Source organism: Manis pentadactyla, chromosome 9 (assembly GCF_030020395.1).
Source record: "Manis pentadactyla isolate mManPen7 chromosome 9, mManPen7.hap1, whole genome shotgun sequence".
Classification (NCBI taxonomy): Eukaryota; Metazoa; Chordata; class Mammalia; order Pholidota; family Manidae; genus Manis; species Manis pentadactyla.
The window spans coordinates 87,366,530-87,393,631 of NC_080027.1; the positions used below are offsets into that span (position 1 = coordinate 87,366,530).

At 38.2% G+C, this 27,102-nt stretch overlaps 1 protein-coding gene across 3 annotated transcripts in view; it reads left to right on the forward strand.

Annotated features, from left to right (window-relative positions):
• CSTPP1 (centriolar satellite-associated tubulin polyglutamylase complex regulator 1) overlaps positions 1-27,102 on the forward strand; it is a 309,647-nt gene that overhangs the window by 147,689 nt on the left and 134,856 nt on the right. For all 3 annotated transcript variants that reach the window (XM_057507641.1, XM_057507639.1, XM_057507640.1), the window contains exon 3: positions 3,501-3,631. In XM_057507641.1, the coding sequence (XP_057363624.1) occupies positions 3,501-3,631 (131 nt within the window). The remainder of the gene's footprint in view (positions 1-3,500; positions 3,632-27,102) is intronic.

The following is a 27,102-nucleotide window of genomic DNA, read 5'->3' on the forward strand; positions in this document are numbered from 1 at the left end:
CCTATTACTTGCATGAAATATCTTTTTCTATCCCTTTGCTTTTAGTCTGTGTATGTCTTTGGGTTTAAAGTGATTCTCTTGTAGGCAGCATATGGGTCTTGTTTTTATCCATTCAGTGACTCTGTGTCTTTTGATTGGTGCATTCAGACCATTTACATTTAGGGTGATTATTGAAAGATATTTACTTATTGCCATTGCAGACTTTAGATTCATGTTTACCAAAGGTTCAAGGGTAATTTCCTTACTATCTAAGAGTCTAACTTAACTCACTTAATATGCTATTATGAACACAATCTAAAGGTTCTTTTTTTCCCCCTTATTTTCTTCCTCCTCCATTCTTTATTAATTAGGTATCATATTCTGTACTCTTTGTCTATCCCTTTATATTACCTCTGGTGAGAGCTATTTAACCTTAGAAACACTTCCATCTATAGCAGTCCCTCCAAAATACACTGTAGAGATGGTTTGTGGGAGGTAAATTGCCTCAGCTTCTGCTTATCTGGAAGTTGTTTAATCCCTCCTTCAAATTTAAATGATAATCTTGTCAGATAAAGTGTTCTTGGTTCACAGCCCTTCTGCTTCATGGCATTAAATACATCATGCCACTCCCTTCTGACCTGTAAGGTTTCTGCTGAGAAGTCTGATGACAGCCTGATGGGTTTTCCTTTGTATGTGATCTTATTTCTTTCTCTGGCTGATTTTAATAGTCTGTCCTTATCCTTGATCTTTGCCATTTTAATTATTATATGTCTTGGTATTGTCTTCCTTGGGTCCCTTGCTTTGGAAGATCTGTGCACCTCCATGGCTGAGAGACTATCTCCTTCCACAGATTGAGGAAGTTTTCAGCAGTTACTTTCTCCAAGACACTTTCTCTTTTTCTCTCTCTTCTTCTTCTGGTACCCCTGTAATACAAATATTGTTCCATTTGGATTGGTCACACAGTTCGCTCAGTATTCTTTCATTCCTAAAGATTCTTTTTTCTCTCACCTCAGCTTCTTTGTATTCCTCTTCCCTAATTTATATTTCATTTATCATCTCCTCCACCATATCTTATCTGCTTTTAATACCCTCCACCATTGTGTTCTTCAATGATTGGATCTCCATCCTAAATTCATTCCTGAGTTGTTGAATACTTTTTTGTATCTCCATGAGCATGTTAATGATTTTTATTTTAAAATCTCTTTCAGGAAGTTTCATGAGGTCGATTTCTTTTGGATCTTTCTCATATGTATTCATAATTTTGCTTTGAACCAGGTACCTTTGACATTTCATAATTTGTCTGTGGTGCCCTCTAGTGCCCATAAGCTCTACTCTCTGGAGCTGCTCAGCCCGTGTAGCAATGTCAGGCATTGCAGGTGAGTGGTTTTGTTGCTTGGGGGTAGGAAAGAGCTATTCCCTGCTTCCCAGCTGCTATGCCTGTCTCCACTGCCAGAACCACTGGGCTGAACCCACAGGTGTAAGCCTCTATGCATTGTGTTTGTAGCTGCCATAGGCAGGCCTTCCCTCTGGCTGGCCTGATGCCAGGGCAGGGGTTGCTGGTTTGAGAGCCTGAGCCAGGTTCAGGCTAGCTAGGAGGAAGACACAGCAGGCTGCGTATCATGGTTGGGGGCCTTGGAGCTGCATAGCCAGTCAGGGAGATGGAGCGCCTGAAGATTGTGAAAGTTCCCAACCTGCTGGGCAGAGTGCATCTGGACAATTTTGTCTACCTGTCCTTTCTCCTCAGCAGTGAGCTCTATGTAATCCTTGCCCCTTTAGCATCCCTCTCATTTTTAGGAAGTCTCTCAGACTGCCCACCCAGATCTTCCAGATATGAATCCCTGTCTTCCACAGGCAGCTGGAATCTCCATCTCTCCAGGTATTCTGCCTGTCTTAGCTTTCCAACTGCACTAAATCACCAGAGCACCATGAAATGTAGGTTTATGCTCCCAGAGCATATTTCCAGGGCTAGGTGTTCAGCAGTCCCTGACCCATGCCCTCCCCACTGTTTCTCTTCCTCCCACTGGTGAGCTGGGGTGGGGCAAGGGCTTGGGCCTCACTGGGTCACACCTTTGGTATGTTACCCTGGTCCATGAGATCTGCTCTTTTCTCCAGGTGTATGCAGTCTGGTGCAGCCTTCTTTCCTGTTGTTCTTTCAGGATTAGTTGTATTAAATTATATTTCCTTATTATATTTGGTTTTAGGAGGAGGTCTCTGTCCCACCTCTCATGCCACCATCTTTAATCCAATCTGAAGTTAACACTTTCATTGCTTTTTCAAAATCTCTCTTTTAATCCAATTCTTTGCCAGATATTGTCCTCATATTTCTTGGAGTGTCTTGCAAGTAGATTTCTGTGCTAGTTTTCCATGCTGGGGGAGAAGGGTATGTAATTCACTTTTTCATGCAGTGTCATTAACATTAACAGGAAGAGGTTAATTTCATTCTCATTCATAATACAGTTTGTATTAAATGCAGGTTAGACACTTCCCTCTTAACTTGGTTAGGGAAAAGGAAAATGGAATAGATGGCTCCTGAAATTTTTTCCTGTTCAGTTCAGCGATTCAGATTTACCCCAGATTAAATGGTCAACAAATGAAAATTGGCATTTGGAATTCCAACTGTCACTCTATTGCTTGCCATCCTCAGTTTATCATGTTTCTCTACAATGATCAGTGCATTTTCCACTCATGATTTACTTGTCAGGGAATTTAGGAGTTTTCTGGAGCCTGAAGTCTGCCTTTGGTAATGATGATTACTGGATAATTACCTATTCTCTGGTGGAATATCCATTTTTAGATTACACCAGGCTCTACAGACTTTATATATTTGGCAGAAGAACTCAAAGGCTGTAGAGTGTATTTGTTCTCCTTCCCCAGCTCAGTGTAAACAATGACTCTCTTGGACTCTGGGGATTTGCTTTGTACTCTCATTCAAGGGCCACTTTCTACCATTGTTCTTCTCATTTATCTTAGTGTTCTGTTTGAAATCTTTTATATCATAGGCACATGTATTTGATTCTGAGGTTATTGTCAAATTGGCGTACATCATCACCTCCAAACTGGAAACAGATAATCCAGTTATGTTCCCATAAGTTATGTTGTTCTTATGGAAGCTGATAAAGGTCAAAAAGCATACAGAAAGAATATCTTTAAGGAAATATAATTCCAAATGGGGTACAGAAGTATTACCCAAAAAGATATAAGTACCAATGTCATCCAGTTAAAGACTGAAAGATTTCCCTCTGTATGAGATATTCCAGTGACTGATTAAAACTCCCTCAGTTCATATATGTGGGAGGTGGGAAGCACTCAGAGGAACTGTACTCCAAGAGTTTTCAGAAGGATATGATTGTGTAAAGAGACTTCCTCACAAAAGGACTTGGTTCTAATCTATAAATCAGATTTTTGTTGGAGAAAAAATGAATTTCCCTTCTTTTTGGCAGTGGTTCTATCTAGTCTTTATTCTGATTCCAGCCTTACATAACTATCTATTTAATGATGATCTCTTGATTTTTTCATTGCAGTTTCAACAGTGTATGTCAGGGAACTCATGTTCTCTTTCGGGAATTCAACTTCATCCAAGCTACTCCTCACAACAGGGCATCATTCTTAAAGGCCTTCTGGAGATGCTTCCGAACTGTGGGCAAAAATGGTGGTAAGTCTTCCCAAATTATTTTCTTGCCTTCCTTTCTTCATTCCAAACTTCTGTCTTCCTTTTATTCTTATAATACAGTTTGTGTAAATGCTATTCAAGGTTCTAGGAACACCTTCCATTTAATAAGCTATCTCTCTTGTGTCAGAGATACCACCACCATTATTACCACCAACACCATCACTAATGATACTAAAAGCCAAACACAGTTCTGAGCACCTTACATGCAGTAATTAATTTACTCTTCACAGTAGCTCTCTGTGATAGATACTATAATCCCTATTTTACAACCAGTGAATCTGAGGATCAGAGGAAATAAATAACTTGGCAAGGTCACACAGTAGATGCTGAAGCCAGATTCATACCCAAGCAGTCTGGCTCCAGAGCATTGGCTCTCAGTAGATATTAAAATACCATGCAGTAAATTCAAGAAGTGATGAATACAAAGGAGGAAACTCTTAAGTCAGGGTGGAGATGGGGGTAAGATAGGAATCCTATAGTCAGAGAAGGGAGATTAGAGAAGGTTTTCCTTAGAACTAGCCATTCAATCTAAGTTGGGAAAGAAGAGGAGGAGTTAGCCACATGGATAAAGGAGAAGAGGACATTCCAGGTAGAGCATGAGCTATGGTGTAGAAGCATAAAATAACCTGGAGTATTTAAGAAACTGAGAAGATTAGAATGGCTAATTTGTGAAGGAGGCTAAGGAATATAAGCCTGTGAAGGAATAAAGAATGAAGTCCTGAAAGACCATTTCTTGCCATAGAAAAGAAGTTGGATTTTATTCTGTAGGTTCTATTTGAAGAATTTTAGGCAGAAGAGAAGTGTGATGATATCTACATTCTGGAAAGGTCATTCTAAAGGCAGTGTAGAAATGGCACACAGGGTGAGACTGGAGGCAGAAAGCTTAGGAAACTACCTGTAGTTGAGGAAAGAGCAAGATCCACAACTAAGACAGTATCCATGGAGATGAAAGAGACAGTTCTAGAGATAGAATCCATAGGATTTGGTGATTGGGTTTGGCATGTAAAGTGAATGAGAAGACCAGTAATATATTTCCAAGTAAGCATACAGTTCCTTAGCATTAAGTATACTCACAATATTCTGAAACTATCACTACTTTCCATCTCCAGAACTTTTTCAGCTTCCCAAACTGAAACTCCATACCTGTTAAACAATATATCCCTATTCTCCTCTTCCCCTGCCATTGGCGACTACTATTGTACTTTCTGTCTCTATGAACTGAACTCAAATGACCTCCTATTAGTAGATTCATATAATATTTATATGTTTGTGAATGACTTATTTCATTTAACATAATATCTTCCAAATTCATGTATGTTGTGGCATGTGTCAGACTTTCCTTTCTTTTTAATGCTGAATAATATTCCATCATATGTGTATAATTTTTAAATTAAAGTATTGATATACAATATTTATTAGTTTCAAGCATACAACATAATAGTTCAGCAGTTACCCATATTATTAAATCCTCATCCCCACTTGTGCAGTTACTGTCAACACAGGAAGATGTTACAGAACTATTGACTATATTCTCCATGCTGTACTACCATCTCTATGACCGACCTATATTATAATGGAGAATTTTTGTGCTCCTTTATCCCCTGTCACTCTCCTCACCCACCTACCCCAACTTACCCCATGGTAAAACCACCAGTCAACTTTTCAGTGTCTATGAGTCTACTGCTATTTTGTTCATTTTGTTTTGTTTTGTTTTTATATTCCATAACTAAGTGAAATAATACGGTGTTTGTCTTTCTCCACCTGGCTATTTCACTGAGCATAATGCCCTCTAGCTCCATCCACGTTGTTGCAAATGACAGGATTTCTTTTCTTTTTATGGCTGAATAATATTCCATGTGAACATGTACCAAATCATTATCCATTCACCTATTGATGGACACTTAGGTTGGTTCCATATCTTGGCTATTGTAAATAATGTGGCAATAAACAAAGAGGTGCATATATCCTTTTGAACCAGGGATTTTGTTTTCTAAAGACAAATTCCTAGAAATGGAATTACTGGGTTGAATGGTTTTTTTTTTCATTTTTGTAGACTGAGTTAACTTTATATTTTTATCTCATTTTGGTATCATTAATAAACAATTACATGAGAAACATTGTGGTTACTAGATTCTCTACATTATCAAGTACCCCCCACATACCCCATTACAGTCACTGTCCATCAATGTCATAAGATGCTATAGAATCACTACTTGTCTGCTCTGTGCTATACTGCCCTCCCCACGCCACACCCCATGAATGGTTTTCTGTATTTAGTTTTAGTGTTTTGAGGAACCTCCATACTGTTTTCCACAGTGACTGCACCAATACACATTCCCACCAACAGTGCAGGAAGGTTCCCTTTGTTCCACATCCTCTCCAGCACCACTTACTTCTTGTCTTTTAGATAGTTGCCATTCTGACTGGTGTGAGGTGATATCTCATTGCGGCTTTCATTTGCATTTCCCCGAAGATTAGCGATGTGGAGGATCTTTTCGTGTGACTGTTGGTCATTTGTATTTTTCTTTAGAAAAATGTCTGTTCAGGTCCTCCACCAATTTTTTTTTTGGTATCATTAATCTACAATTACATGAGGGACATTATGTTTACTAGACTCCCCTTTTCACCAAGTCCTCAACCCACAAACCCCATTACAGTCACTGTCCATCAGCGCAGTAAGATGCTGTAAAATCACTACATGTCTTCTCTGTGTTGCACGGCCCTCCCCGTGCCCCCGCCGACACACATGCTAATTGTAATGCCCCCTTTCTTTACCCCACCCCCTTATCCCTCCCTTACCACCCATCATCCCCAGTTCCTTTCCCTTTGGTAACTGTTAGTCCATTCTTGGGTTCTGTAAGTCTGCTACTGTTTTGTTCCTTCAGTTTTTTCTTTGTTCTTATACTCCACAAATGAGTGAAATCATTTGGCACTTGTATTTCCTCGCCTGGCTTATTTCACTGAGCATAATACCCTCTAGCTCCATCCATTTTGTTGTAAATGGTAGGATTTGTTTTCTTCTTATGGCTGAATAATATTCCATTGTGTATATGTACCACCTCTTCTTTATCCATTCATCTACTGATGGACCCTTAGGTTGCTTCCATTTCTCAGCTATTGTAAATAGTGCTGCGATAAACATAGGGGTGCATATAACTTTTTCAGACTGGGCTCCTGCATTCTTAGGGTAAATTCCTAGAGGTGGAATTCCTGGGTCAAATGGTATTTCTATTTTGAGCTTTTTGAGGAACCTCCACACTGCTTTCCACAATGGTTGAACTAATTTACATTCCCACCAGCAGTGTAGGAGGGTTCCCCGTTCTCCACAACCTCACCAACATTTGTTGTTGTTTGTCTTTAGGATGGTGGCTATCCTTACTGGTGTAAGGTAATATCTCATTGTGGTTTTAATTTGCATTTCTCTGATGACTAGCGATGTGGGGCATCTTCTCATGTGTCTGTTGGCCACCTGAATTTCTTCTTTGGAGAACTGTCTGTTCAGCTCCTCTGCCCATTTTTTAATTGGGTTATTTGCTTTTTCTTTGTTGAGGTGCCTGAGCTCTTTCTATTTTTTGGATGTCAACTCTTTATTGGATCTGTCATTTATGAATATATTCTTCCATACTTAGGTTACCTTTTTGTTCTATTGATGGTGTCCCTTACTGTACAGAAGCTTTTCAGCTTGATGTAGTTCCACTTGTTCATTTTTGCTTTTGTTTTCCTTGCCTGGGGAGATATGTTCATGAAGAAGTTGCTCATGTTTATGTGCAAGGGATTTTTGCCTATGTTTTTTTCTAAGAGTTTTATGGTTTAATGACTTATACTCAGGTCTTTTATCCATTTTGAACTTGCTTTTGTGTATGGGGTTAGACAGTGATCCAGTTTCATTCTCTTACATGTAGCTGTCCAGGTTTGCCAACACCAGCTGTTGAAGAGGCTATCATTTCCCCATTGTATGTCCATGGCTCATTTATTGTATATTAATTCACCATATATGTTTGGGTTAATGTCTGGAGTCTCTATTCTGTTCGACTCATCTGTGGGTCTGTTCTTGTGCCAGTACAAAATTGCCTTGATTACTGTGGCTTTGTAGTAGAGCTTGAAGTTGGGGAGCGAGATCCCTCCCACTTTATTCTTCCTTCTCAGGATTGCTTTGGCTATTCAGCATCTTTGGTGTTTCCATGTGAATTTTAAAACTATTTGTTGCAGTTCGTTGAAGAATGCTGTTGGTAATTTGATAGAGATTGAATTGAATCTGTAGATTGCTTTGGGCAGGATGGCCATTTTGACAATATTAATTCTTCCTAGCCAAAAGCATGGGATGAGTTTCCATTTGTTAGTGTCCTCTTTAATTTCTCTTAAGAGTGTCTTGTAGTTTTCAGGCATAGGTCTTTCACCTTTTTGGTTAGGTTTATTCCTAGGTATTTTATTCTTTTTGATGCAATTGTGAATGGAATTGTTTTCCTGATTTCTCTTTCTGCTAGTTCATCATTAGTGTATAGGAAAGCTTCAGATTTCTGTGTATTAATTTTGTATCCTGCAACTTTGCTGAATTCTGATATTAGTTCTAGGGGTTTTGGAGTGGAGTCTTTAGAGTTTTTATGTGCAATATCATGTCATCTGCAAATAGTAACAGTTTAACTTCTTCTTTACCAATCTGGATTTCTTGTATTTCTTTGTTTCATTGCCATGGCTAGGACCTCCAGTACTATGTTGAATAACAGTGGTTTGTTCCTGTTCCCTGTCTTGTTCCCGATCTTAGAGGAAAAGCTTTCACTTTCTCACTGTTAAGTATGATGTTGGCTGTGGGTTTATCATATATGGCCTTTATTATGTTGCAGTACTTGCTCTCTATACCCATTTTGTCAAGAACTTTTATCATGAATGGATGTTGAATTTTGTTGAATGCTTTTTCAGCGTCTATGGAGATGATCATGTTGTTTTTCTCCTTTTTGTTGATATGGTGGATGACGTTGATGGATTTTCGAATGTTGTACCATTCTTGCATCCCTGAGATGAATCCCACTTGGTCATGGTTTATGATCCTCTTGATGTATTTTTGAATTCGGTTTCCTAATATTTTGTTGAGTATTTTTGCATCTATGCTCATCAGGGATATTGGCCTGCAATTTTCCTTTATGGCTCCACCAATTTTTTAATCAGGTTATTTGTTTTCCAGGTGTTGGGGAGTATGGGTTCTTTATATACCGTGGATATTAACCCCCTATCAGATAAATCATTTATGAATAAATCCTCCCATACTGTAGGTTGCCTTTTTGTTCTACTGATGGTGTCCTTTGCTGTACAGAAGTTTTTAGTTTGATGTAGTCCCACTTTTTCAGTTTTTTATTTTGTTTCCCTAGCCTGAGGAGATGTGTTCAGGAAAAAATTTCTCATACTTATGTTCAAGAGATTTTTGACTGTTTTCTTCTAAGAGTTTTATGGCTTCATGTCTTATATTTAGGTCTTTGATCCATTTTGAGTTTATGTTCATATATGCAGTTAGACAGTAATCCAGTTTCATTCTCTGGCATGTAAGCTGTCCAGTTTTGCCAATATCAGTTGTTGAAGAGGCTGTTATTTCCCCATTGTATATCGTGGCTCCTTTATTTATTGACCATTTATGTGTGCGTTTATATCTGCTTCTCTATTCTGTTGCATTGATAAATGGGTCTGTTCTTCTGCCAGTTCCATATTGTTCTGATACTTAGTACCAAAGCTACTTTTGATACTAGCTTGTAGTAATAGCTTGAAGTCAGGGAACAAACCCTGAGGTTTGTTCTTCTTTGTCAGGATTACTTTGGCTATTTAGGGACTGTGGTGGTTGCATATGAATTTTAGGATTATTTGCTCTAAGTTTACTGAAAAATTCTGGTGGTATTTTGATGTGGACTGCATGGCATTTGCAAATTGCTTTTGGTGGTGTGCCATTTTGAGAATATTAATTATTCCTATCCATGACCATGAGATAGATTTCCATTTATTTGCATCTTGTTTAATTTTTCTCATCAGTGTGTTACACTTTTAAGACTACAGGTCTTTCACGTCCTTGGTTAGGTTTATTCCTAGGTATTTGATTCTTTCTTTTTTTATTAAGGTATCATTGATATGCACTCTTATGAAGGTTTCACATGAAAAATTTTGTGATTACTACATTCACCCATATTATCAAGTCCCCCCCCCATACCCCATTGCAGTCACTGTCCATCAGTGTAGTAAGATGCCACAGAGTCACTACTTGTCTTCTCTGTACTACACTGTTTTCGCCATGACCCAACACACACCATGTGTACTAATCATAATACCCCTCAATCCCCTTCTCCCTCTCTCCCCACACTCCTCCTCCACCCCACACTTTGGTAACTGCCAGTCCCTTCTTGGAGTCTGTGAGTCTGCTGCTATTTTGTTCCTTCAGTTTTGCTTCATTGTTACACTCCACAAATAAGGGAAATCATTTGGTACTTGTCTTTCTCCACATGGCTTATTGCACTGAGCATAATACCCTCTAGCTCCATCTATGTTGTTCCAAATGGTAGGATTTGTTTTCTTCCTATGGCTGAATAGTACTCCATTTTGTATATGTACCAACTCTTCTTTATCCGTTCTTCTACTGATGAACACTTAAGTTGCTTCCATATCTTGTCTATTGTGAATAGTGCTGTAGTAAGCATAGGGATACATATGTCTTTTTGAAACTGGTTTCTTACATTCTTAGGGTAAATTCCTAGGAGTGGAATTCCTGGGTCAAATGGTGTTTCTATTTTGAGTTTTTTGAGGAATCTCTATATTGCTTTCCACAATGGTTGAACTAATTTACATTCCCACCAGCAGTGTAGGAGCATTCTCCACTTCCTCACCAGCATTTGTTCTTCCTACTCTGGAACTGGTGTGAGGTGTTATCTTGTGGTTTAATTTGCATTTCCAGGAAAATTAGCAATATGGAGGATTTTTTCATGTGCCTGATGGGCATCTGAACTTCTTCTTTGGAGATGTGTTGTTCATATACTCAGTCCATTTTTTAATAAGGTTATTTGATTTTTGGGTGTTGAGGCATGTGAGTTCTTTATATATTTTGGATGTTAACCCTTTGTGAGATATGTCAATTACACACATCCCATACTGTACGATGCCTTTTTGTTCTACAGATGGTGTTCTTTGCTGTACAGAAGGTTTTTAATTTGATGCAGTCCCATTTGTTCATTTTTGCTTTTGTTTCCCTTGCCCAAGGAAATGCTTTCAGGAAAAAGTTGCTCATGTTTTTATTCAAGAGATTTTTGCCTACGTTTTCCTCTAAGAGTTTAATGGTTTCATGACTTACATTCAGGTCTTTGATCCATTTGGAGTGTACTTTTGTGTATGGGTTTAGACAATAATCCAGTTTCATTCTCTGGAATGAAATTTAGACAATGTCCAGTTTTGCCAGCACCAATTGTTGAAGAGGCTGTCATTTCCCATTGTATATCCATGGCTCCTTTATCGTATATTAATTGACCATATATGCTTGGGTATGTATCTGGGCTCTCTCTTCTGTTCCATTGATCTATGGGTCTGTTCTCATGCCAGTAGTACCAAATTGTCTTGATTACTGTAGCTTTGTAGTACAACTTAAGGTTGGGGAGTGTAATCCCCCCAGGTTTATTCTTCCTTCTCAAGATTGCTTTGGCTATCCAGAGTCTTTTGTGGTTCCATATGAATTTTAGAACTATTTTCTCTAATTCATTGAAGAATGCTGTTGATATTTTGATAGGGATTGCATTGAATCTGTGGATTGCTTTAGGCAGGATGCCCATTTTGACAAAAAAAATTTTTTTGGTGTCATTAATATACATTCACATGAGCAACATTGTGATTTCTAGATTCCCCCCATGACCAAGTCCCCTCCACATAACCCATTACAGTCACTGTGTATCAGCATAATAAGATGCTATAGAGTCACTACTTGTCTTCTATGTTCTATACTGCCTTCCCCATGCAAACCCCCTGCACTATGTGTGCTAATCATAATGCCCCTTATTACCCCTCTCTCTCCCTTCTCACCCACCCTCCCCAGTTCCTTTCCCTTTGGCACCTGTTAGTCCATATTTGGGTTCTGTGAGTCTTCTGCTGTTTTGTTCCTTCAGTTTTTCTTTTGTTCTTATGCTCCACAGATGAGTGAAATCATTTCATATTTGTCTTTGTCTGCCTGGCTCATTTCACTGAGCATAATACCCTCTAGCTCCAACCATGTTGTTGCAAATGGTAAGATTTGTTTTCTTCTTATGGCTGAATATTCCACCACATCTTCTTTATCCATTCATCTACTGATGGACATGTAGGCTGCTTCCATGTCTTGGCTAGTATAATAGCGCTGCAATAAACATAGGGGTGCCTATGTTATTTTGAAACTGAGATCCTGCATTCTTAGGGTAAATTCCTAGGAGTGGAATTCCTGGCTCAAATGGTATTTCTATTTTTAGTTTTTTGAGTGACATCCATTTTGCTTTCCACAATGGTTGAGCTGGTTTACATTCCCACCAGGAGTGTAGGAGGATTCCCCTGTCTCCGCATCCTCACCAATATTTGTTGTTCCTACTCTTTTTGATGTTGGCCACCCTCACTGGTGTGAGGTGATATCTTATTGTGGTTTTAAATTGCATTTCCCTGATAATTAGCCATGTGGAGCATCTTTTCATGTGCCTGTTGGTGATCTGACTTTTACAGCTATTTGCTCAAGTTCATTGAAGAATGCTTTTGGTATTTTGGTAGGGATTGCATTGAATCTGTACATTACTTTAGGTAGGCTGGCCATTTTGACATTAGTTCTTCCTATCCATGAGCCTGGGGTGTATTTACATTTATTGGTATCTTCTTTAATTTCTCTCATGAGTGTCTTTTAGTTTTCAGGGCATAGGTCTTTCACCTCCTTGGTTAGGTTTATTCCTAGGTATTTTATTCTTTTTAATGCAGTTGTGAATGAATTTGTTTTCCTGATTTCTCTTTCTGCTAGTTCATTGTTAGTATATAGGAATGCAACAGATTCCTGTGTATTAATTTTGTATCCTGCAACTTTGCTGAATTCAGATATTAGCTCTAGTAGTTTTGGAGTGGATTCTCTAGGGATTTTTATGTACAGTATCATGTGACCAGCAAACAGTGACAGTTTAACTTCTTCCTTACCAATCTGGGTGCCTTTTATTTCCTTGTGTTGTCTGATTACTGTGGCTAGGACCTCCAGAACTATGTTGAATAAAAGTGAGGAGAGTGGGCATCCTTGTCTTGTTCCCAATCTTAAAGGAAAACTTTCAGATTCTCACTGTTCAGTATGAAGTTGGATGTCGGTTTGTCATATATGGCCTTTATTATGTTGAGGTACTTGCCCTCTATACCCATTTTGTTGAGAGTTTTTATCATGAATGGATGTTGAATTTTGTCAAATGCTTTTTCAACATCTATGGAAATGATCATGTAGTTTTTGTCCTTCTTTTTGTTGATGTGGTGTATGATGTTGATGGATTTTCAAATATGGTACCATCCTTGCATCCCTGGAAAAAAATCCAACTTTATCCTGATGGATGATTTTTTTTGCTGTATTTTAAAATTTGGTTTGCTAATATTTTGTTGAGTATTTTTGCATCTATGTTCATCAAGGATATTGGTCTGTAATTTTCTTTTTTTTGTTGTATCTTTGTCTGATTTTGGTATTAGAGTGATGCTGGCCTCATAGAATGACTGTGAAAGTATTCCCTCATTTCCTACTTTTTGGAAAATTTTAAAGAGGATGGGTATTAGGTCTTCTCTAAATGTTTGATAAAATTCAGCAGTGAAACCATCTGCTCCAGGGGTTTTGGTCTTAGGTAGTTTTTTGATTACCAATTCAATTTCATTGCTGGTAATTGGTCTGTTTAGATTTTCTGTTTCTTCCTGTGTCAGTCTTGGAAGGCTGTATTTTTTAGAAAGTTGTCTGTTTCTTCTGGTTATCCAGTTTGTTACCATATAATTTTTCATAGTATTCTCTATTAATTCTTTGTACTTCTGTGGTGTCCATTGTGATTTTTTCCTTTCTTATTTCTGATTTTGTGCATATGAGTAGAGTCTCTCTTTTTTTTTTTTAAGAAGTCTGGCTAGGGTCTCATGTATTTTGTTTATTTTTCACAGAACCAGCTCCTGCTTTCATTGATTCTTTCTGTGGTTTTATTCATCTCAATTTTATTTATTTATTCTCTAATATTTATTATGTCCCTCCTTCTACTGATTTTAGGTCTCATTTGTTCTTCTGTTCCTAGTTGCATTAATTGGAGGTTTAGACTGTTCATATGGGATTGTTCTTTTTTCCTGAGTTAGGCCTGTATTGCAATATATTTACCTCTTAGCACAACTTTTGCTGTGTCCCACAGATTTTGCAGTGTTGAATTATTGTTGTCATTTGTCTCCATATATTGCTTGATCTCTGTTTTTATTTGGTCACTGATCCATTGATTATTTAGGAGCATGTTGTTAAGCCCCCACATATTTGTGGGCTTTTTTGTTTTCTTTCATAATTTATTTCTTGTTTCATACCTTTGTGGTCTGAGAAGGTGGGTTGTACAATTGCAATCTTTTTAAATTTACTGAGGCTCTTTTTGTAGCCTAGTATACAGTCTATTTTTGAAAATGTTCCATGTGCACTCGAGAAGAATTTGTATCCTGTTGCTTTTGGATGGAGTGTTCTGTAGATATCCATTAGGTCCTTCTGGTCTAATACATTGTTCAATGTCTCTGCTACTTGCTTATTTTCTGTCTGGTTGATTTGTCCTTTGGAGTGAGTGGTGTGTTGAAGTCTCCTAAAATGAATGCATTGCATTCTATTTCCCCCTTTAATTCTGTTAGTATTTGCTTCATATATGTAGGTGCTCCTGTGTTGGGTGCATTAGATATTTAGAATGTTTATATCCTCTTGTTGGACTGAAGCCCTTTATTATTATGTAATATCCTTCTTTGTCTCTTGTTACTTTCTTTGTTTTGAAGTCTATTCTGTCTGATAGAAGTATTGAGACTCCTGCTTTTTTTCTCCCTTTAGTTGTGTGAAATATTTTCCATCCCTTCACTTTTAGTCTGTATATATCTTTGGGTTTGAAGTGAGTCTCTTCTAGGCAGCATATACATGGGTCTTGTTTTTTTATCCATTAACTGACTCTATACTTTTAATTGGTGCATTTAGACCATTTAGTTTTAGGGTGATTATTGATAGCTGTGTGCTTATTGCTATTGCATGGTTTAGATTCATGATTACCAAAGGTTCAAAGGTAACTTCCTTACTATCTAACAGTCTAATTAAACTCACTTAGTATGCTATTACAAACAATCTAAAGGATTTTTTTCCTCCGTTTTCTTCCTCCTCCATTCTTTATATATTAGGTATCATATTCTGTACTCTTTGTCTTTCCGTTGACTGACTTTGGGGGTGGTTGATTTGATTTTTCATCTGTTTACAAATTAATTGGTCTGCATTCTTTACTATGGTTTCATTTCTTCTGGTTAAAGCTATTTAGCCTTAGGAATACTTCAATCTATTAGAGTCCCTCCAAAATGCAGTGTAGTGGTGGTTTGTGGGAGGTAAATTCCCTCAGGTTTTGCTTATCTGGAAATTGTTTAATCCTTCCTTCAAATTTAAATTATAATCTTCTAGGTAGAGTATTCTTGATTCGATGCTCTTCTGCTTCATTGCATTAAATATATCATGCCACTCCCTTCTGCATCGAAAGGTTTCCGTTGAGAGGTCTGATCATAGCCTAATGGGTTTTCCTTTGTATGAGATCTTTTTTTCTCTCTGGCTGCTTTTAATATTCTGTATTAATCCTTTATCTTTGCCATTTTAATTATTATATGCCTTGGTGTTGTCTTCCTTGGGTCCCTTGTGTTGGGAGATCTGTGCACCTCCATGGCCTGAGAGACTATCTCATTCCCCAGATTGAGGAAGTTTTCAGCAATTACCCCCTCAAAGACGTTTTCTATCCTGTTTTCTCTCTCTTCTTATTCTGGTGTACCTGTAATGTGAATATTGTTCCCTTTGGATTGGTCACACAGTTCTCTCAATATTCTTTCATTCCTAGAGATCCTTTTTTCTCTCTGTGCCTCATCTTCTTTGTATTCCTGTTCTCTAATTTCTGTTTTATTTACTGTCTCTTCTACTTCATCTAGTCTGCTTTTAAATCCCTCCATTGTATGTTTCATCTCAGATATTGTATTATTGAATGTTTGTATCTCATTCCTGAATTCATCCCTTATGTCTTGAATATTTTTCTGTAGCTCCATGAGCATGTTTATGATTTTTATTTTGAACTGTCTTTCAGGAAGATTGATAAGTTCAGTTTCACTTGGCCCTATTTCTGGTGTTTGTGGGATTTGGGTTTGAATCCGGTTCCTTTGATGTTTCATATTTGTAGGTGGCAACATCTAGTGCCCAGAAGCTCTACTATCTGGAGCTGCTCACCCCCTGGAGTGATTGTGGGGGCCACAAGGGTGTGACACTTGTGCCTGTTGGGAGGAAGGGGGTCCTTCCTGCTTCCTGGCTGCAGAGCCTGTCTCCACTGCCAGGGCCAGTGGCCTAAGCATGCAGGGAGAAGCCTCTATGCTTTGCACTGTAGCTGCCTTAGTGGGGGCTGCCATGTGGCTGGAGGGGGCAGCTGGTTTGTGAGCCATTGCTAGCCAGCAGGAAGGCTCATCATGATGTGTATCATAGTTTGGGGCCTCTGAAGTGTGTAGACAGCCAGGGGGATGGAGCACCTGAAGCTCCTGAAAGTTCCCAACCTGCTGGACAGAGTGAGCCTAGACAATTTTGTCCACCTGTCCTTTCTCCTGGGGAGCAAGCTCTGTGCAATCCTTGCCCCTTTAGCAGCTCTCTCACTGTTAAGAAATCTCTCAGACTTGCTGCCTTTCTTTAGTTTCAGAGCAGCCAATATGGATCCCTGTTTTCCACAAGCAGCTGGAATCTCAGTCTCTCCAAGTATTCTGCCTGTGTAAACTTTCTAACCCCACTAATCTCCAGAGCACCATGTAATGCAGGTTTGTGCTCCCCAAGCATATCTCCAGGGCTGGGAGTTCAGTCCTAGGCCTCCATCCCCTAACCATTCCGTTTCTCTTCCTTGGACCATTAAGCTGGGGTGGGGGAAGGGCTTGGATCCCTCTGGATCATGGTTTTGGTATGTTACCCTTTTCCTTGAGGTCTGCTCGTTTCCCTGGTGTAGACCGTCTGCCCCAGCCTTCTTTCCTGTTGCTCTTTCAGGATTTGATGTATTTTCTGTATTTTCTTATTATATGTAGTTTTTGGAGGAGATTTCTGTCTCACCTCTCATACTGCCATCTTTAATCCCCACCCCCTAGGTATTTTGTTCTTTTTGATGCAATTGTGAATGGAATTCTTTTCCTGATTTCTCTTTCTGCTATTTTATTGTTATTAATAGGAACACAACAGATTTCTGTATATTAATTTTGTATCTCACAACTTTGCTGAATCCACTTATTAGATCCAATATTTTTTTGGTGGAGTCTTTAAGGGTTTTCTTTGTATAGTGTCATGTCATCTGCAAATAGTGACAGTTTAACTTCTTCCTTACCAATTTGATGCCTTTTTTCTTTATCTTTTCTGATTACTGTGACTAGGATCTCCAGAACTATACTGAATAAAAGTGGTGAGAGTGACATACTTGTCTTGTTCCTGATCTTAGAGGAAAGGCTTGCAGCTTTTTGTGATTAAGTATGATGTTAGCTGTTGGTTTGTCATATACGGCCTTTATGTTGAGGTACATACCCTCTACACCCATTTTGTTGAGAGTTTTTATTGTGAATGGATGTTGAATTTTGTCAAATGCTTTCTCAGCATCTATTGAGATGATCCTGTGGTTTATCCTTCTTTTTGTTAGTGTAGTTTATAATATTGGTTGATTTATGAATATTATACCATCCATGCATCCCTGGGATAAATCCCACTTGTTTGTGATGGATGATTCTTTTTATGTATTTTTGAATTCGGTTTGCTAATATTTTGTTGAGGATTTTTGCATCTATATTCTTCAGGGATATTGGTCTGTAATTTGTGTGTGTGTGTGTGTGTGTGTGTGTGTGTGTGTGTGGTATGTGCCTGGTTTTGGTATTAGAGTGATGCTGGCTTCATAGAATGAGTTTGGAAGTATTCCCTCCTCTTCCACTTTTTGGAAAACTTTGAGGAGGATGTGTATTAGGTCTTCTGTAAATGTTTGATAAAATTCAGCAGTGAAGCCATCTGGTATGGATATTTTGTTCTTAGGTAATTTTTGATTACCAATTCAACTTCATTGCTGGTAATTGGTCTGTTCAGATTTTCTGTCTCTTCCTGGGTCAGCCTTGGAAAGTTGTATTTTTCTAGAAAGTTGTCCCATTTCTTCCAGATTATCAAATTTGTTGGCATATAATTTTACATAGTGTTCTCTATTAATTCTTTGTATTTCTGTGGTGTCTGTAGTGATTTTTCCTTTCTCTTTTCTGCTTCTGTTTTGTGGGTATTCTCTTTTTTTCTTAATAAATCTGGCTAGGGGTTTATCAATTTTGTTTATTTTGCATGATAATCTTGCTACATAGAGGATCCTTGGTTGAAATTCCTTCTGTTTCAATATATTAAATATTTTGTGCCACTCATTTCTGGCCTGTAAAGTTTCTGCTGAGAAGTCTGCTGCTGGCAGCCTGATGGGGTTTCCCTTATAAGTATTCTTTTTTCTTTCTCTGGTTGCTTTCAGTACTCTTTCCTTATACTTAATCTTTGTCATGTTAGTTACTATATGTGTTGGTGTTGTCTTCCTGGTGTTCCTTTTGTTAGGGGCTCTGTACTTCCATGAACTGGATGTCTATTTCTTTCCCCATATTGGGGACATTTTCCCTCTTGTTGAGGAAATAAAAAATAATAATTCTTTCCTCAATGACACTTTCTATCCCTTTGTCTCTCCGTGCTCCTTCTGGTATCCCTATTATGTGAATACTATTTCGTTTGAAGTTGTTGTCACACAGCTGTCTTACCTTTCTTTGATTCCTAGAGATTGTTTTTTGTCTCTGTTCCTCAGCTTTGTTGTGCTCCTGTTCTCTAATTTCCATCTAATTGATTGTCTCCTCTACTTGTAGCAACCTATTATTCATTCCTTCCATTGTATATTTCATTTCAGTTATTGTATTCTTCATTTCTGTGTGGCTCTTTTTCAACTCTTCTTTTTGTTGAAGTCCTCCCTGAGATCTTCAATACTTTCTGCAGATTGGTGATCATATTTAAGTCTTTATCAAGAAGATTGGTGATCTCCATTTCACTTAGCCCTCTTTCTGGTGTCATCCTGTAATTTTGTTTGGAACATATTCCTCTGCCTTCTCATTTTGTCAGGGTTTCTGTGTTTTTTCCTTTGTATTGGATGGGTCTGCTATGGTTCGTAGTCTAGAGAGTAATGGCTTTATGAAGACATCATCCTGTGGTTCCCAGAAGCTCAAAACTGTTTACTCTCCAGTGCCTGGTTCTCCTTTGCCATGGAGCCCCAATTGCTGTTGATGGGCTTTGGGCAGGGCTGCCTTTCTGACTGCTGGCAATGGCCTGTCTCAGTCTGCCTCAGCCCACCCTTCATGAGCTGAGCAGTCCATGGATCTGCTGGGATTATTGCAGGCAGCAAGGGGCTCACCATGCGTGCTTGTTAGGCAGCAGAACATCCCTTGGCACTGGGCTGGGCTGCTGGTGAGGTGGAAGAAGGAGCACTCAGACTGGCTCCTGCAGGCACCTCCCTAGTTGGACTGAGACAGGGATGAGAAAGCTCTGAAATCTCCTTCTGTCAGCCAGTCAGCAAAGTCTGGCACTATTGGGCCAAGTGGGCAAGTGGGCAGGAAGTGAAAGGAAGTTCCTTGGGGCTAAGCCACCAGTGTTGGGATGGAGCATTTGGGTCTCTGGAGAGTGCCCACCTGTTGGGCCAAGGGAGGGCTGGGGGTAAGTTGTCCACCTGCCCTTTCTCCTGCAGAAACAGCTCAATTCAATCTTCACCCCTCTGACACCCCTTCCGTTGCTGGCAAATCCGTCCAACTCCCGTTTCTGTTTTGAGTTTCAGTGGGACTGGTGGAGCATGACTTTCCTCCACAAAAGGCTGGAGTCTCAGCTTCCCAGAGTCCTCCAACTCTCCCTAATCCAACTAGTCCAGCCCGATTAGTATCAAAACCCAATGCAATGTGGACTCATCTTCCCAGAGCAGATCTCCAAGGCTGCATGTACAGAGTTCCTGAGGGCCTATCCCCTGCCCACTCCATTCCTCTTCCTCCCATGTGTGGGCTGGAATGGGGGAAAGGCTGGGATTATGATTGATCATGGCTCTTCCATTTTACCCTTCTCTCTGTGGTCTTCTGTTCTTCACCAGGTGTAGGTAGTCTGTTCTGCAGTCTTCAGTTTATTTTGAGGGTTAGCTGTATTTGTTGTGGTTGTTTCCTTGATGTGTAAGTGGGAGATTTCCACCTTGCCTTCCTACTTTGCTATATTTTTCTTCTTCCATTTAGTATAATTTGTTTATCCATTCATCTGTCAATGGACACTTGGGTTGCTTCCACATTTTGCCTAATGTGAATAATGTGATATGTTAAGGTTTTGAAAAGTTGAAATATCTTTGGGACACAGTTAAAAAGCTTCATTAAGCAGCAGGAAATATAGGTCAGGTTCTAGAAATACAGATTTAGGGAAGTAGAATGAATTTTACTGAAGTCAGATTTTCATTTTGCCTTAAAATCCTTGAGAGAAGAACTATGTGCAGTGGCATATGCAAGTTATTTTTATATACTATTGGTTTGGCACTTTATGATTATATTCCAAGGAAAATACTAAGAAAAACACTGATTGAAAATGTCTTCATTGGAACTTTATCTTGGTGAGGTCATTTTAAGTGAGCTACATCATAAAATTAACCCCATTTGTCTCTACATATCAAAAACTGGGAGCTATGAGTGTATAGGTGAAGCTTGTATTATTTCATCAGAACCTGTCTTTCCCAATCCTTCCCAATTGCTGACTTAATCAGTCAGCAAATGTTATTGAATATTCACTGTATTGAAGAATGGTGCATAACAGCTGGAGTTGGAAGTTTCTGTGAAGTAGCACCTGGAGATAACTATGGAAAACAGTCTTTAGATATCCTTAATTCTTTTCCTGATTTAGAAGTGGGACCTCTTCAAGAATTTATTTATTATCACAAGGGATCCATATAGCACTTGGACTCTGAGCAGATGAGGGTTTCTTTATCTTTCTTGTAGCAGCTGCCAATGATTCATCCAGCTGCTAAGAGGAAGCAGCTCCAAGTTCTCCCTGTTTCTCCTGTGCCATAAACAAGACCTAGATTTTATGCTGGATGGTTGTTGTTATGCTTCTTAATAAGGCAGCCTCTGATTTCTTAAAAACCAAATGCAACATTTGTGTCTAGGCAATCCTAAAATCTTTGGTGAAAAGGTTTTATATATTCTAAAGGAAACTTTAGAACATCTTTAAGTCCCAGAATGTGTCAGTTCCCATTTTAATCGAGAATGAGCAAAAATAGAGACAAGGTTCTAAAAATAAGTATTAAGCCCCATTTTTTCAATTAGAATGCCAAATACCAAACTCCTACTCAGTGGAACTGATACTGTATTGTTCTCCTACAGGTAACTTCCTTAGAACATCATGTACATATTTTAACATTATCAAGAAGAAACTAACTCTTCTGGAGGTAGCAAAAGAAGAGCAGCGTTCCAGCATAATATATCTAAAAATGAAACCACCTATAGAAAACTAAGAGCCTGATCCCTTCTGGAAAAAAAAAACAAAAAACGTTTATCCCAGTTTTTAGCAAATACATGGATGCAGTATTATTTCTATATGGCTAAATATTGAATGATGCTAATTTTCCTGTGTCTGAATTTCAAATAATTTCATAAAGACTTTAGTGAACTTCTTGCTATCTAGGCAACATTAGATAGACTCATGGAAGCAAAAAAGATCTATTCAAATGTAATAAGCTTTTAAAATTCAACTTCTTATTGTGGTATTTATTTTAATGTATGAAAATTAATCTGAATTTTCCAAGTCTGGCAAGGATTAAAATTCTGTTGAAGTAAACCTTCACTTCTGTTTAGGGTTATTAGCTAAATAGAGCTTTTGTCCACAGTTTGTTTTCACAGTTTATTAAAATTTGATTTTGAGCTTTGTATTTTTACCAATGAATAAATGTGTGTGTGTGTGTGTGTGTGTGTGTGTGTGTGTGTGTGATAGGTACTTCCTCTTCTACCCATGAAGAAGGGAATTTTTCTCCTGCTTATAAGCAACTAGAAAATCAGACAAAGTATCTAAAACAACTCTTTCAGACATTGGATAGCAGTCAGTGTAGGACTGTGATTCCTGAGAGGCAGTTGCCATGTGACAGTACAAGAAGGGAGATCATCAAAGAGCCCAGAAGTCTTACTGAGTTGAGGAGGCCGAGATTTGGATTTAAGAAGGCCAAGGTGGTCAGAATTTGCAGGGCAAAGTACCAGAAAGGAGGTAGTTGCTCAGTAAGCTCAGGAGAGCTACAAGCAGGTATTTGAGTCTTTGCCTGCAAACTCTGCACATGCGTAGGCTGGAAAAAGAACCACCAGAAAACAGTAGGCCATACAATTTCTGAGGTATACACAGGGCGAGGCATTGTTCATACTTCTACCATCCAGAGTGGAGACACCTCAAAATACCCAGGCCATTGGCATTGGATAGCGTTCACAGGAGCTTAAAAACAAAAAGGATTAAGCTGATCTGCAAATAATACCAGAATAAAGTTCAATGCTCCTTGAAGAAATTCAGTAAAATCTAGTACTCAAAAACATAAAATTCACAATGTTCTGGCACCCAATTAAAAATTACCAAACATCAACCGAAACAGAAAGATATGACCGATAACTAAGAGAAAAATCAATCAATAGAAACACAGACTCAGAAATGACAGATGATAGAATTAGCTAACAATGACCTTTAAACAGTTATTTTTAATCTTATACATATACCCAAGTATGTAAAGGAAAACACAAACATAGGAGTTAAATGGAAGATACTTAAAAGATCCAAATGGAATTTCTGGACATAAAAAATACAGTATCAGAAATGAACATAATGAGAATAATAGCAATGACATCTATGACATACTTCCTATGTAGATTATCTCATTTTTCTTCACAACAGTCTTATGTGTTAGGTAAATACTTTTCTTATCTCCTTCAGACAGAAAATGAAACAGATTTACAGAGTTAAATAACTTGTTCTGTGTCACACAGCTCATAAGTGAAAAAGCCAATGTCAAGCCAGAAAGCTGAGTAGAGAGATTATTTTTTTAATGTGTTCTCCATCAGGTAGTGTATGAGATGCTTGAAATACGAATAAATAAATGACAGGACTTCACCTCAAGGAGCTCACATTCCAGAAGACATGGAGTAGTCTAAAAATAGTTTCCATAGAGTAGAAGTAATTATTAGAGTCATGTATGAGATTCAGGGATATTACAAGGGAGGAGTAGTTCTTCCTGTGTAAGTTGGAGAAGTCTATAAAGGAGCTAAGACAGTTGGGATGGATTTTGGAGTAGTAGAAAGCTGTTAACCAAATAGGAGTCCATTCTAAAAAGGAAAAACAAGATTTTTGAAAGTATGATGACATGAAACATGTTTCCTTTGGGAAATGTAAGAGTTCATTCTGGCTGGTGCTTAGCACATAAGAAGAAAACATCATCACAGTCAATCGTAGAACTGTATGAATTCACGTGTTATTGTCACACATGACACTAGCAAAAGTATGGAAAATAGATTGGAGGGCAGGCAGTAAGACTGAAGACAGACTACTTAGGAGCCTATTACAACAGAATAGGCAGTGGCGGGGAGATGAAGAGGTATTGAAGGAACTGGTTTGACAGGACTTGCTGATAGATTGGGTATGAGGGTGGGTGGGAGAGAAGAGTCAAGAAATGAATGCCGGAATCTAAAGTATTGCTAGTTTCATCCCTCTCTTCCTTTTTCCTTTCTTTTTTTCTTTCACCTTTCATGTTTTATTCTGAATTCCTGTGGTTTTGTCTTCATAGTTTAGGTATATTCACTCATTCAGCACACATTTATGTCTCAATTGCTAGTGATAAAACAGTGAGTGGAACAAACAGAAACTCCTGCTTTCATGGAGTTTGTGGTCTGATAATCAAAGATATGAAAAAAAAATCCCTGCTCTTATGAAATGAGCTTGCATTCTAGGAATCAAGGAATTGCGTGGGTCTGTGTAATCATATGATAAAAACTATTACCTTTTCCTTAACTATCTAATGTTATGGTGGGTGATGTGATCTCAAGGGAAAATGCAGACAGTTTAGGCTGAAATATCGCTTTTGATATGACTTCTTTTTGTAATTGCCTCAAACTTCCACTTGATTTTGCTTGTTACTAATCCTCATCCTTACCACTAAAAACCAGTCCGTGAGGATTAACAGTACTTACTTCAAGAATGGGGTGTCTTTCTTGTTTGAAATATTAAAGAACATTTGTTACTTTTGTAATTTTTAAACAAACACAAAAACATCCTTCCATGTAATCTCTTTACTCTTACTGTCTCCTCTAGTCATCATTTTTACCTGCTCCCCCAATCCCCACAGTTACTTCAAATGATGTTTCCCAGAACCTGGCCGGTAAACAACTTCTTCAACCTCAAGGGCCAGTTTACTACCTCCCATTTACTTATGTCTTCTCAGTTCCTAATTTTCTCTTCTTCTTCATTTTTACTTGCTTCATCAAAATCTTTCCTCCAGGGAATGATTCTATTGAACATTTGATGTCCCCTCAAATCTTTCAGCTCAGTATTTTCAATAACTTTAATTCTTTCCCTCCACTTAATTTTTTCCCTTTTCTCTTTTCAGTTATTTGGGGCTGTCACACAAGTCACACAAGATTTCCTGGAATGCTTTTGGCACCACCTCCTCTCCCACCCAACCCTCCTCACCCTACACACAAAATACCTTAGGTTGCTTACCTCTCTTTATCCTCTGAGGTCTTAATTCAAAGGTCAACTCCTTAAACACACCTTCTCTCTGACTTCCTCATCTGAATTAGATCCTTCATTTTTTTTTCAAAATTATCCTGTAATTTTTAGTTATATCATTTATTACAGTTTCTAATTAATATGTTTTTGATGACCCTTAATGTCCATCTCCCATAGTAAATTGTAAGCTTTATGAAGGTAAGAACCTTGTTTGTTTTGCCAATAACTGTATTCCTAGCACCTAACATATGTAAATGATTTCTTTTTTGTTATTTAATAGGAAGGCTCACCATTTACCAATCATTTTACAGAGGACAGATTATTGGATGGACTATATTATCATCTCTTATTAGAGGGTAGGTTAGTTTTGAAAATCTGTTTTACACTAACTTATCAATATTGTCTAGGAATCTTGATCTAAAATAATGAGCTACAATTTAGTGAACACCTACTATATTCAAGAAACTAAACTTCATGTTCAAATAGCCCCATTAAAAACTGGCCCATTCATACCATTTGCCCCAGAAATTCCACACCTAGGCATTTACTCTAGGAATGCAGGAGCCCAGTTTCAAAAAGACATGTGCACCCCTATGTTTATAACAGCACTATTTACAATAGCCAAGAAATGGAAGCAACCTAAGTGTCCATCAGTAGATGAATGGATAAAGAAGATGTGGTACATATACACGATGGAATATTATTCAGCTATAGCAAGAAAACTAATCCTACCATTTGCAACAACATGGATGGAGCTAGAGGGTATTATGCTCAGTGAAATAAGCCAGGCAGAAAAAGACAAGTACCAAATGATTTCACTCATCTGTGGAGTGTAAGAACAAAGGAAAAACTGAAGGAACAAAACAGCAGCAGACTCACAGAACCCAAGAATGGACTAACAGTTGCCAAAGGGAAAGGGACTGGGGAGGATGGGTGTGAAGGGAGGGATAAGGGGAATAAGGGGCATTATAATTAGCACACATAACATAGGGGTGAGCACAGGGAAGGCAGTATAGCACAGAGAAGGCAAGTAGTGACTCCACAGCATCTTACTATACTGATGGACAGTGACTGTAATGGGGTATGTGGTGGAGACTTGATAATGGGAGGAGTCTAATAACTACAATGTTGCTCATATGATTGTATATTAATGATACCTAAATAAATAAATAATCTGGCCCATTCAAAGCTACACTGTATGAAATGACACTTAAATTAAAATAATATTCAGTACCCACTCATACTTCCAAACAAAGATTAGAAAATTGATATCACAATCTGTATGTAAACTTTAAACATTGTTAAGGGTCTGATCAGTACTACCTCCTTTCCTTTTTTTGTATTCTGGGTTCAGCCTTTATACTACAAAGGAGATCACAAGGTAGTGGTCAACCGACTACACGTGCCTTAACCTGCAGATATGTTTTCTTTGGCTTACAATGTTAATAATAATATTTAAAAATTAGATTGTAACATTTAACATAAAAATCTCAATTCAATTTCATGTAAAGCATGGAAAATCATCCCAAAATGATGCCCACATTTCAACAGGGAGAGTCAGTTCACCAGAGCAGAGGTGTGGTTACTTATTTTAGACAGGGCCGGTGACCTTGGATTACCTACCGCCATCCCCCTGCCTTGCTTCACCTGCTTACGTTTCCTGCCTGGCTGCAGTAGACATTTGAGTTTGCTACTGTTGCTAGGAATTCTTGGTCCATTTGTAACCACTTGAGAGGTAGGGTTACACTCTTCATTCAGAATGAGGTGTCAGGAGTTTATCCTCAGCCAGATTCTCTTACTCTTTTCTCCTTGTAATCATGATGTTGTGAAAAATTTTAGAATTAGAAAGGATCTTAAAGTCATCTCATCTTGAAACTAAGTCTACATTTTTTTGTATGTATACTTATCTCTTTAATGTGATAAAGTATATGTAACATAAAACTTACCATTTTAACTACTTTTTAGGTTGAGATTCTTTTTTTGGTGGTAAAATATAAATAACAGAATTTACTGTTTTAACCATTTTTGAGAAAGCATTTTCACAAATTTTTAAAAATCATTTTTAAGTGTACAATTCAGTACACTTGAACTACATTTACATTGTTGTGCAACCATCATCACCATCCATCTCCCTAACTTTCTTCATCTTTCTGAACTGAAACATTTTACCCATTAAAATATAACTCCCCATTTCTCTGTCTTCCAGCCCCTGATATCCACTGTTTTATTTTCTGTCTCTAGGTGTTTGACTATTCTAGGTACTTAATATAAGTGGAATCAGACAATATTTGTCCATTTGTGTCTGGCTTATCTCACTAAGCATGATGTTTTCACAGTTGATCCTATGTTATATCATGTATCAAAATTTCATTCCTTTCTATGGCTGAGCAGTATCCCATTGTGTGTATATATCGCAGTTGTTCATTCACTCATCAATAGACAGACACTGGGT